Source organism: Quercus suber, unplaced genomic scaffold (genome assembly GCF_002906115.3).
Source record: "Quercus suber isolate HL8 unplaced genomic scaffold, Cork oak 2.0 scaffold_966, whole genome shotgun sequence".
NCBI lineage: Eukaryota > Viridiplantae > Streptophyta > Magnoliopsida > Fagales > Fagaceae > Quercus > Quercus suber.
In genome coordinates, this window is record NW_027070386.1 from 21,052 (window position 1) to 34,374 (window position 13,323).

A 13,323-nucleotide genomic window follows, 5' to 3' on the forward strand; every position below is an offset into this window, starting at 1 on the left:
TCCATACTTCAACAATAGCGTCAACCCATATCACCAGTTGAATCTGTAGGAAGCTTTAAGCTAACTGGCTATCCACTAGGACAGCAATAATTCATGAAAGATTTTTTAACTACCTTCCTATATATTCTTACAACCTTTTAGCAAACCATCTGAATCTTTCTCACTTTGTATGCTAGTGTTCCCTTTGACCCGAAGAAAACCACTTCCAACAATCCATGATTTTGAAATGACAAATCTATTATTTAAGAGGTTATATTCTGAACAGGCATGTACCCCATGAAGATGTTCTATTGCACAAATTATGCATCCAAATCTGTCTTGGTCAAACCACTTCACAAGTATTTAGAATTCCATATCTATCACTGAGAAGTTGTCAACTGTACAAAGATAAGTTAGTCTAATGCTAAAAAAAGTAAACGAAGTTTCCCAACGCCATTCTCCTCTAATGTAGCATAAATGGTTCTTGAATTACCTTCAGCTTGCAAACCTGAGTAACCACAGTCTCAATGCCTAATGAGAACTTTTCAAACTTTCTTAGCAGCTTTCAAAATTTTTGGCTTCATTCTGGAATAAATATACTCTATTCTCCTGCATAAACTCAATCTCTACACATGAAAGCAAACCTATCACTTGTGTCCTCAGGTTAAATGAAATAGCAGTCCAACACCAACCCAAGATGACATGTAACATAAAAAACTGAACCACTTTTGGATTCTGGAATGGTATCTTATGTAGTTTAGTATTGCTACCTAAAGCCTTCTATTTAGTTTGGAGACTATCTCTTTCAGTAAAATTTCCAGAAACTTTAAATGTATGCTACACCAAATGTTTAATATTTGATCTAGCAATATGTCTCACTCAGAAGTCAAAAGATCAAACTCGTTCCCCACACAATGGACCAGAGAGGACCGAAGTGGACCGAAAAGGACCAAATGTTTAATATTTGATCTAACAATGTCTCAATCAGAAGTTCAAATTCGTTCCCCCACATAACGGACTAGAATGGACCAAAGTGAACCGAACTGGGCTGAATGGACTGAAATAGACTAAAGTACGGACCGAGTGGACCAAATACACCAAACTGGACCAAAGTGAACAGAACGGACTGAACGGAACCAAATGATCCTAATGGACAGCAATGTTATGAAAATATGGCTCAACAAGAGCGTTATAACAATAAATGCTACACCTAAACCTTTAAATATTTATAGAGGATTCTTTCCAATGCTTTGACAGCTTGGTAATAGTACATACACTTTTCATAGTTCTTGCATGGTCTTTTAGATTGACATCTACAACACCATGATTTACAAATTCAATTACTTATGGCTTTGTTTTATCTTCGAAAATTTGAGTGACATGGAAAAATAAAAGATTGAAATCTTACATTTTTACTAAAAGTCTTCAATGTTTCTTTCTATTCTGTTCTAGTTTTACAGACAATGCTAAGCTCAGTTGATACTTTCTCTCTTCATATATCTCAATTTAGCTAAGACCCAATGGTTACTAGACTGCTTATCTAGACACTATGAGTCAAATATGGTTTAAATAGATTGAAGCGTTTCAAAGAAATGTACAAATTAGGTAAGAACAAAGTCAATACTCAAATTTAATGAAAGCAAGGTTTTTAGTGTTTAAGACCAGTGATAAAGTTCCACAAGTCTTGAAGTTTCTGGCCAATTCGAGGTAGCCTGGCCTCCTTGAGAATTGAGAGAGTAATAAGAGTGAGAAATTATAGTGAGAAACTATTAGAGAAGAAATGAAGGAAATCCAATCTGAGCTTTATTCATTGCTTAATGCCTTTACAGATTGCTTTCTCCCCTTTATACTTCTATTCTCTTACAGATTGCTTAGCATAACAGATCACAATAATAGTTCACCATAATTACCCCCTAACTAAGTACCTGTAAGCACATGCTTAGTTATTTCTCTCCTCACCACTAGGACTAGATACAACATACAAGTACAAACTACAATAATGCATGACACAGCTACAAAGTTCCCATAAGCTGGATAATTCCTAATTTTGACATGAAACACCAAAAGAACCTGAAAAATCTACAAACCCCATCTCATTATCTCCAGATCATTCCCTTTCTTATACAAAAGGTCAGATTTAAGTAAGAAACCATTAAAGCACAAAGATTCTGATTAACTACACTTACAACCAATTATAGATACACTGCTTATGTGATTTTCCCAAAGTTAAGCACAGTTGAAGAAATTATTGACAAAAAGGCACATAACAAAGACACCAATATTCAATTCTGTCACACACGAAAAGTAGTACACCAACAAAATCTTAGTCCAACATAGTGAACATACAAAAAAACACAAAGAGGATCTACAATTACCATCAACATGAGGTGAAAGCTCCAAACTTTGCTAAAGTCAATCACAGTAACAAGTAGTTAAACAAAAAACCAGGTCAAACAAAGACATTTTTCTTTTTCTCAATTAGTAGCAAGCAAAAAAGAAGCCCTTCGTATTACAGGCTCATGGGAAATATAAGAATCAAAAAAACTTTTCAATTTTTTGCATAAGACTAACTTCAATGCAAAATTGCAAGAGTCAAATTCAATGAATTAGACAAATATTATTTGTCCCCACATCAATATATATATATAAAATATATATATATATATATATATATATATATATAAGCAAAGATCTCATGTGGGAAAGTATGAGGTTCTGCCAAGTGGTACATTGTATGACATCTTTCTCATTTAGGCTTCCACCTCATCTAAATTTAGCATTTATGTCAAACTATTAAGTAATGACAAATGTATTTATTTCTATGTATTAAAAAAATTCGAAGAATTTGTATATATTTATAACTTTACATGCTTTGAATTGATACAGATGAATTTAAAAAGTCATGGGAAATGTAGGAATAAAATTCAAAGAATTTGTATACCTTTATAACTTTACATGCTTTGAATTGATACAGATGGATCTAAAAAGTCATGGGAAAGGTATGAATAAAAAAAAAATTTCAATTTTCTACATAAGACTAACTTCACTGCAGAATTGCAAGAGTCGATTTCAATGAATTGGGCAAATATTATTTGTCTCCACATTTGTCCAATATAAATCTCCATTTCTATCAGACTTAAAAATTAAACTTCCATACTTTTCTCACAATATCTTTGTTTTTCTTCTTGAGAGGTATGTTAATTTTCAAAATATTACATTCATCTTAAATATTTTGTTTAGATTTTATGTATACGGTTTTACTTATGTAGCATTGTAATTTATTTAGGCTTATTTTTTCATATTATGTGCCAATTTATATTTTTGGTTTTCTGTATGATGTTTATACTTGATAAGGATCTATTTTTGGCTACTTTTAGTTCAATTAAAATTTGGAGGTTAAATTGTGATATTATTGCATCACTATGGTATTAATACTTTCTATTGTTGTATCATGAAATTCTAGAAATTTTCAAAGCCAATTGATATATAAAACATAAATAATACAAGAAAGACACTTAAGAACCAACAGGTTTGTAGGTAACAATTTCACTATGATTTGATGACATTTCTTAGTTGCATGAATTAGAAGGATTTCCCTTCCAATGTATTTAGTTTGAATTTAATTTTAGTAAAAAATCTCATAGATTAAGTGTGACTAACAATAATAGTATTTATAAAATCAATAGGTTAAAAATAATTTCTTACAAAATTTATCAAGTTATATCACACATCGCGCAAGATATTGGCTTATTATAACAAATAATATTCAAATTATGTATAATTTAAATCTTTTAGTGACCACATGCTGCCAGGTCACTTCGCGACACAATTAAGTCTTTCCTCCAATTTCGGTGTAATTGCGTGTAAAAGACGCGTCCCACAAGCTTTGTGTAATTGTGCGTAACAGGCGGTGTGTAAATTGTAATAGGCATTGCACTTAATTTTATGCATGTGAGTCATCGCCCAAGTCTTTTGTGTCAGAGCTTCCTGCCAATATCGTTTGTCACTACTCATTCCCATTTCACACTAAAGAAGCAAATTCAAAGTCATCTATCAAATAACAACACTTTCGCCGGCCGACAATTACAGCACCACCAGAATGAACTCCCAACTGTTTTCTCGGTCTACTTTTCTTATTTCTTCATTTTTCACAACCTTGATTTTCATGGAGTTTCCTGCGTCGACTTTATGCGACTCTGATTGGTACTCAACTTGTAGTAACAATATGTTCAGCTGTGGAGAGATCACAAACGTGGGTTATCCATTCTGGGGAGCTGCCCGACCTGAAGCTTGTGGCATTTCTCAGTTAGAGCTCACCTGTGAGAAAAATGACACCACCATAGAGATTTTATTCGTCTCGTACCGAGTTCTGGAAATGAATACCAGAACCAAAACACTCACTATTGCGAGAGAAGACTATGTAAATGGAATTTGTTCACCCATTTTCGCGAATAGCAGCATACTTGAATCTAAAGTTCTCGACAACACCACTTTGTTGCAAAACCTTACCTTAGTCTATGGTTGTCGAGAAGATCAACTTCCCGGGAAGGATTACCAGAGATTCACTTGTCCAAAATATGGGCTTGGGTATTTAGTATTGGCAGACGAATGCAACCAATGTACTGGTAGTGTGCGTCTTCTGATTCCTTCAGATTCTATTACTGATGTTAAGAATTTATCGCTAGTGGAACAAACCATCAAAGCAGGCTATGATGTGAAATGGAATGACAGTGAAGCCTGTAGTGCCTGCACTAGATCTAATGGAGTTTGTGGTTTTAACCGCACTTCCAATGGACCTACTTGCTACTGCCCATATGGATCCAAAACATGTCGTTCCTCACCACCACCACCTCCTCGGGTCTTGCTAGTGCCTTCCCCGGCTGCCCAGCCTCCACAATCACAATTAGAGAATACGTCTACACCAAGTTCCTCACCACCACCACCTCCTCGGGTCTTGCCAGTGCCTTCCCCGGCTGCCCAACCTCCACAATCACAATTAGAGAATGCGTCTACACCAAGTACGATTATAAATTTTCTAGCCCCACTACCTCAATTCAGGAGTATTTGACTAGTAGTTGGGAAGAAAATTTAGGGACATATTAAATCACTGCTTTATGTTGAAAATGTTGAATTTAATAATTAGTTCTGTGGTTCTAATTTGCTTCACATGTTCGAATGTGTCATATCCTTGATGATAATTGACCATTATAGTCATCAACTTGACTGTTCTTGATGCACTTCCTTCTACTATGACAGTGCCTCCCTCGACTGCCCAGCCCCCACAATCACAATTAGAGAATCCGTCTACACCAGGTACGATTATAAATTTTCTAGCCCAACTACCTCAATTCAGGAGTATTTGACTAGTAGTTGGGAAGAAAATTTAGGGACATATTAAATCACTGCTTTATGTTGAAAATGTTGAATTTAATAACTAGTTCTGTGGTTCTAATTTGCTTCACATGTTCGAACGTGTCATATCCTTGATGATTGACCATTATAGTCATCAACTTGACTATTCTTGATGCACTTCCTGCTACTATGACATGCTACGGCTCTTGCTTGTGCACCATTTTTGTTTATGGTCAAGCTATCCGTGCTTTTCATGATATTCATATTCTTATGGTATGCTTGATCAATATTGCTACTTTTACTATCTATACTAGTTGCATTTAATATATTTGTTCATGTTCAAGAAAGACAAGCAAATTGTTCTAGTCCCAGAATTATGTCTCTAGAATAGGTGTAAGTCTTGGTTGTTCTGTGATTTCATAGACTTGCAGAGATACTCAAGTCAATATTAGGGTGTTTTGTCATAGAGTTGCTACAGGTGAGAGATTGTTAGGAAATATAGAGTTTGGCATATTCCACGACAAAAAGTTTGCAATGTCCGGTTATTTTCTTAGTATTCATAAAGGGTATAAAATGGGTTTAACAATGAGGCTGTTGTTCACTGTGAAAGATTGAAGAGCTTGCTTGATATAAAACCAAATCTCATTCAAACAAAATTGAAAATTATACAAAAATTTTTGTAGTCCCTCACTCGTAACTTGCTTGAGCGAAAACTTTATAAAATGTTACAAACTTACTTTGCACAACTTTAACCCTACTTTCTGAAAGGAGAACAGCTACCAAACAGTTAAGAGAAACTATGATTGTCTTCCCAGCCTCTCCTTTGAATATCCTTGAGAGATACTTAACCAAAATACCTTGATCACCCACCTATGTCTGTGTAGGAATTTTCTCTGAAAACGCATAGGTGTCCTTAGTTGTGCAAACTAACAAGAATCTCTTGGAGTGCCTAGTAGGTTAATCTTAAGGGTGTCAAATGAATAGATTTGGGATGGACATAATTGAGTTGGGTACATAAAACACATTTACCCATTTATTGCCCATTTAACTAATTACTTCTAAGTTCTAATCCAAACCTAAACCAACCCAGTTATTATGGGTAAACTCCAACCCACCAAATTACCCAATAATCAAAGTTACCAAAATGCCACTAAAACTTGAAAATGACCAAAGTACTCATAAAATCTCTTAAATTTACCAAAATACCCCATAAACTCAAAAAATGACAGAAATATCTTCGAAACCTAAAAATTGACCAAAATACCCCTAAAACTTAAAGAATGAATGAAATACCCCAAAAACCTAAAAATTACCAAAATACTCCGTAAACCTAAGAAAAAGACTTAAATACCCCTGAAATCTAAAAAATGACCAAAATACCCTTGAAACGTAAAAATTGACCAAAATACCTCTTAAATCTAGAAAATAACCAAAATACTCCCGAAAACTAAAAATCACCAAAATACCCCCTAAACATAAAAAAATGATTGAAATAAAAGTCATTTTTTAAGTTTTGAGGGTATTTTGGTCATTTTTAGGTTTCAAGAGTATTTCAATCAATTTTTAGGTTTAGCGAGTATTTTTGTCATTTTTAGGTTTCGGGGGTATTTTTGTCATTTTTTAGGTTTAGGAGTATTTTGGTCCATTTTTAGGTTTTGGGTATTTCGGTCATTTTCTAGGTTTTGGGGGTATTTTGGTAATTTTTAGTTTTGGGGGGTATTTTGGTCATTTTTTAGGTTTTGGGGGTATTTCGGTCATTTTTAGGTTTTAGGGTATTTTTGGTCAATTTTAGGTTTAGGGATATTTTGGTCAATTTTTAGGTTTTGAGGTATTTTGGTAATTTTTTAGGTTTTGGGGGTATTTTGGTAATTTTTTAATTTAGGGAGTATTTTGGTCTTTTTTAGGTTTCAGGGATATTTGGTCATTTTTTTAAGTTTGGGGGTATTTTGGTCAATTTTTGGTTTTGGGGGTATTTTGGTTTTTAAGTTTGTGGGTATTTTGGTAATTTTTAGTGGTTTTGAGGTATTTTAAAATTGGGTGATTTGTAGAAATGATACTTGGATCATAATTGGCAATTGGGTCTAACTAGATTTGGGTCTCATTTAGTGGGTGAGTTTGGTGAGCAAATGGGTTTGGGTTGATTTTGCCAGCTCGTCACTTAATCTACAAGCGGCAATCGTTTGTGAAACAGATTACATAGAAGAAAAATGTAGGAGTATGCAGTTACTAGCAGGGCGTAGCAACGTGTAAGGGTGGGGGCCATGGCCCCCCAAAATTTTGAATTTTTTTAAAATATATATATAATTATTTTAATTTTTAAAAAATTTAGTCTACAAAAATAAGAGTTGGCCCCTTCAAATATTTGATTTAGTCCAATGATGCTCTTAAAAAAAAAGAATTGGTCTAATAATTATAGAGACATAACATTATTTTTCACAATTCTATTTTTTTTATTGTAAAATATGCTCTTATATCTGTTAAATATTTGATAAAGTTTGACACTAAACATATTTGAATCTGTATCTTTTTCAACCAGTTATGTGGCAATAAACAAGTCATTGACTCATTAAAAAAATAATGTCACAAAAACTATACATGAAATGTCTTTTTAGTTACTACATAATGGGTTAGAGTAAGATAACATCAAATATGTTTGAAGCTTAACTTATTCCTCCAAGTTTTGGATCATTTATGTTTTTAAAAATTTCATTAGTTCAATTGAAAGATTTTTTACTTTAGTATAAAATTTGATAATTTGTATCGAAAATGAAATTTTTTAAGAATTTCACTATATAAAAATAGTAAAAATGAATTTTATTTTATAAAAGATCGTCACCAAACATAATTTTGATTAAAATTACTAAGCTCTTTTTGTTTTTGTTTGGTGTGTGTATATATAACTTATCAAATAAAAAAAGTGTGTTTATATAATAAAAAAACGTGTGTATAAGTGTATATGGGATTGTCTTAATAAATATATTAGAATTGCAACTTGGCCCCTCCAAACGAAAATTCCTGGCTCCGCCCCTGGTTACTAACAAGAGCAGGAGCTCAAGTATAATAGCCTATAAACATGCATGTACTACTACAGCCTTTTATAGTAGTGGATTTTCTTTTTGAGTCGACCTCCTTAAAAGTGTTTTCATTGTTAAAGGATGAAGCTCGAAGATGAAGCAGATAGAGAGTAAGAACCAGAGACTGAGCAAAGCTACAAGTCGTAGTGTATATGTTTTGATAAAACTACAGGTCGTTTAGTACAATTAGTTATTTGTAGCGGACACGTGTTAGTCCTGCATTAGTGTATTTCTTAGTTAGTTAGTTAGTTTGTTAAGTTTCCCGCCACTGTTCTTTTTTTATATAAAAAACAGAGAACTTGATAAATTTATTCAATATAGAATCATTCGCATTCAGTTTTCTCTCTCACATGGTTCCCTAGGGTTCCACCATTGTTGAAGATGTATGTGCTTGAATTCTAACATTCATCTTGGTAGGTATTCTACAAGGGTTTTCACTTCATGAACCAATATTGCTCTCTCTCTATGCGGTTGTGTTAATTGTACTTCAGTACTTTTAACTATGTTTATGCATCATCAACTTGTGCTTTATTTGTGATTTGAATCTTGTGTTAATTAACTACTTTGACTAATAATTGAATAAGTTAATTAAGAATTGGTAGTTAAGCTGTCTAGGTCTAAAGCTGCAATTTCACAAGAGGACAGCTATTATGACCAAAGAATTGCTACACCGATGGCCTAGGGGACATCAACAAAGGAATATTGTCTTGAGGATGGCATGTGCGAGACACCGTTCCTCTACCAATGTCCCCCAACCTATCAATGCAGTCATCATCTAGCTATTGTAGCCATCCTCCAACCATAGCAGCAATCCTTTGGCACAATAACCATCTTCCAGCCTTCATTTGTTGCCGATCGTCATCATTTGCTTACACAATATTTTTCTTGAGCATTCTACATTTAATCCCGTCCTTCATGGTCACACTTTAGTTCTCATTTTCATATTCCAAACTCAAGGCGATTTCAAGTTTTCACTTTGAGGTAGAGGAGGATGTTAGATATATCAATACAAGGGGGGATATTGGAGATATCAATGTTCTTTGTAGTGTAAGCAAAGTAATATTAAGCCTACTTGTCGAGTAAGTAAAATAATCCAATGTTAGTGTATGGGTATTTTAGGTTTAGTCTCTCTATATATACGTTTTATGAGCTTACTGTAACACGCAAGTTTAAAATAGTATAAATATAGCTGCTTAAGGGCTTTTCACTATGGATACGGACGATTAGACCAAACTATTTTAATTTTTTATGTGTTATTTTACACTCTCTCTTAACCCCAACATAAATTTTAATACCAACATCCACCTCATAAAAAGAAGTCTAACTTTTCTTTTGTTCCTTATGCAGGTTCAAAACGCAATTTGACAGTTAAAGTTGCTATAGGTATTTTGAACGTTTGTCAAAAAGTATTTCTTACTAAGTTCTGCTATCTGGCCCTTGTATAAAATGGGAAGTAAATACCTCTGATCTGTAGGATGAACATATACTTATTAATACTGATGTACATGTTTTCTTTTTCTTTTTCCTTTTTTCTTTTTTCACTTTTTTTCGTGGTTGCCCTGATGAATATTATTATTATTAGTGAAACACAATTCTTAAACCATTCTTTGCATACAGGCATTTCCACAGTTGTGGCTGGGATTATATTAATCTCAATTGTGGCTTTCTACAACTTTAAGAGAGAATGTTTATCATGCGGGCAATGGTCTTATGGAAGAAAGACCAGAAATGAGCAAAAAGTCGAGGCATTTATAAGGAATTATGGATCTCTTGCCCCAAAGCGATAGAGTTATTCGTTCGTGAAGAAAGTGACAAACTCATTCAAAAATAAAATAGGCCAAGGAGGATATGGTGTTGTGTATAAGGGAATGCTACCTGATGGTCGTCTAGTGGCAGTGAAAGTACTAAGTGAGTCCAAGGGTAATGGAGAAGAATTCATTAATGAGATTGCTAGTATTAGTAGAACTTCCCACGTTAATGTAGTCGCTCTTCTGGGTTTCTGTTATGAGAAGAAAAAAAGAGCATTGATTTATGAATATATGTCCAACGGATCATTGGATAAGTTCATATATACTCAAGGATCGTCAAGTGAAAACGGTCTACTGAAATGGAAAACACGCAATGAAATTGTAATAGGCATTGCTCGAGGATTAGAATACTTACATCGTGGCTGTAACACAAGGATTCTGCATTTTGACATAAAACCTCACAACATTCTCTTAGATGATAATTTATGTCCCAAAATCTCTGATTTCGGCCTTGCGAAACTGTGTGAAAGGAAAGATAGTGTTGTATCAACAATGAATGCTAGAGGGACTGCTGGATATATTGCTCCTGAAGTGCAGTATAGAAACATTGGCAGAGTATCTCACAAGTCTGATGTGTATAGCTATGGAATGATGGTTCTTGAAATAGTAGCAGGAAGAAAGAATATCGATGCTGGAGTGTCTCACACCAGTGAAATATATTTTCCACAATATGTTTATGAGCATCTTGAAGGAGGTAAGGATTTAAGATTGGATGGGATTACAAATGAAGAGGAAGAAGAAATTGCAAGGAAGATGATTTTAATAAGTTTGTGGTGCATTCAGACCATTCCATCAAACCGACCATCAATGACTAAGGTAGTAGAAATGCTAGAAGGTAGCCTTCAGTCCTTGCCAATGCCACCCAATCCCTCCTTGTCTTCTCCTACTAGATCACCTTAACATCCCACTACAAAACGGTCGTCACAATTATTGCAATATAGTCTGAGCAGCTGTTATCTACCAAAGTTGAATTAATTGAAATTCCAGAATTCACAATAGAAAGATTTGATCTGAATCTGGTATGGCGCAAATGTGCAATTCATTGTGCATGATGTAAGATATTAGCTCTCTTGGTGTAGAAACATTAAATAAATTTATTTTTAAAGCTAATATGCAGCTTTGTGAAAACTCCTTTTTCTGTTTTTAATACGTGTTAGGCTGATGTTAGTTCTTGGTAGATTGCAGCTTAATGTTTGGGATTTGTAATATTGTTGTAATCTGGTCTGTTGAATAAAAGTTGCTTCATCCCCAAAAATAACTATACTGTAGAAATAGCACTATTTTGTTTGGCCATACAACAAAATGCTACTACAAAGCTATTGCTTCCTAGACTTTCATATCTAAAACACTTTGCATCACAACATTTATAATTTGTCAAACAAGTTATTGAGATGAGAACATAGATTTTACATCACATTCTTACCAATTTCGGACTCTTATTGCAAAGCTCTAAATGATAATGTTTCAGTTACATCTGAATATTTATAGCAAAGATTTCAAAAGTTTCAAATAACAAAGTCTAAAAGTATGTAATAACCATGCCCTGCCTAAAAAGCTGTTGATACCAATTTGATCAAATTGTTTTTGCCTCAATTAGTTGCTCCAGTCATGGAAGAATAAATTTTGTTAATACTTTGACAATTCGTCTATACAAGATTTTATTTTATGGGGTAATGTAGAGCCTAATTGAATTAAAAGTCATGTGATTTTAAAGGTCTAATTATGTGTCCTAATGTTAAAACAATTTTTAATTTAAATTTGTATTATAAAAGTATTAGTTAATTTTATATTTATGGTCAAATTTGTAATTTTACAATCCCCTATAAATTAAAGGTATTTTGGTAATTTTGTTAATTCTAGAAATTTTTAAAGGATGTGAACGGTATTTGGAGTGAGGAATCCTAGATGTTTTGAGGAATGTGAACGGTCTTTGTCAGAGATTAAGGGTTAGTTTGGTAAGCCCATTTGAAGACTCTTTTGTGTGATTTAAATGTTAAAAACTGGTCCCCACTTTGGTTAGATCAATTTAAAACCTCACTTTTGATTATTATATATAACATTTTTCACAACAATGAAGTAACAAGTTATTGATTTTCATATTGTAGACAAGCCAACAATGGAAGGGTGTAGCTTTTGATAAAGTGTACCTATTTAGAGTATTTGGCTTCAGTCTGAGGGCAAGTATGCTTTGGATGAAAGTTTCCAAGTTGGTGTCTTCCTTCGACATTCAATACTTGCTTACATGAAAATGAAGAAAATAATACATAAATTCTTAAATCGCCATCCCCATGTTTGTCAAGTTTTGCAGGAATCGCTTCTCAAGGGGCAATTGGGATGAGTTAGTAACTGAGATTTTCAGTTCAAATTTAAGAATTGAATTCTTTAATTAAAGTTTTGGCAATGTGGTGGATGGAAAAAAGGAAAGTGGTGCTTCCATGTTGTGGATCTTTTTGTATTGTTGCATATTCAGTATAAATGATTTATTACAAGCATATATTCCTTTACGTGCTGTCCATGACAAAAATAATGAGAATTAGTTCACATCACCTCCTCTGAACTAAGTACAAGGCACAACTTCCTAAACTCTCTTTTTGTCAAAATGTGTTTCAACCAAACAATTGGGATTGATGCTTTCTAATTCTGAGTCTACAAAATGTAATTAAGTGGAAATCAATTTTATCTAGGAGGATTACATATATATGCATATTGGGAAAGACTTCTGCAAAAGCAGAAATTTCATTAGAAATGAAAACAAGAAATTGAAGAACATAGATTAAAAAAAAGTTACAAAAATCAAACCTCTCAAACATCGTAAAGAAAAGCATCACAGGATCTGTCACAGGCCTCATCAGCCAATTTCTTAAAGAATTCTGAAGTCTAAAAGGACTAATAATATTGAAGGAGATTGAAGAAGCCTCTCATCATCATCATCATCAGTATTATGAAGTGATCCTTTCTAGCTGCAGCTACAGCAGGGTGAGGCACATTTTTCGGCATTGTTCTATAATCACATTAGATACGGTGTTAAAACACTTGTTTTCCTCTTTCTATTAGCTTTCATTGCACACCTCCGCCAGTGATGAGAGCACGGCCTTTTGTAATCAACCAAA

General features: G+C 33.7%; 2 protein-coding genes across 2 annotated transcripts; both read left to right on the forward strand.

Moving 5' to 3' along the window:
• The first annotated feature begins 3,783 nt into the window (after positions 1-3,783).
• On the forward strand, positions 3,784-11,483 carry LOC111998733 (LEAF RUST 10 DISEASE-RESISTANCE LOCUS RECEPTOR-LIKE PROTEIN KINASE-like 1.3). The gene is made up of 4 exons (XM_065768580.1): positions 3,784-4,997; positions 5,236-5,292; positions 9,753-9,788; positions 10,023-11,483. Exons 1-4 carry the CDS (start codon positions 4,079-4,081, stop codon positions 10,190-10,192), a joined length of 1,182 nt encoding a protein of 393 aa, XP_065624652.1. The 5' UTR covers positions 3,784-4,078; the 3' UTR covers positions 10,193-11,483.
• LOC111998734 (PR5-like receptor kinase) lies at positions 10,274-11,113 on the forward strand. The gene has a single exon (XM_065768582.1). The coding sequence runs from the start codon at positions 10,274-10,276 to the stop codon at positions 11,111-11,113; it is 840 nt and encodes a 279-aa protein (XP_065624654.1).
• Positions 11,484-13,323: the final 1,840 nt, after the last annotated feature.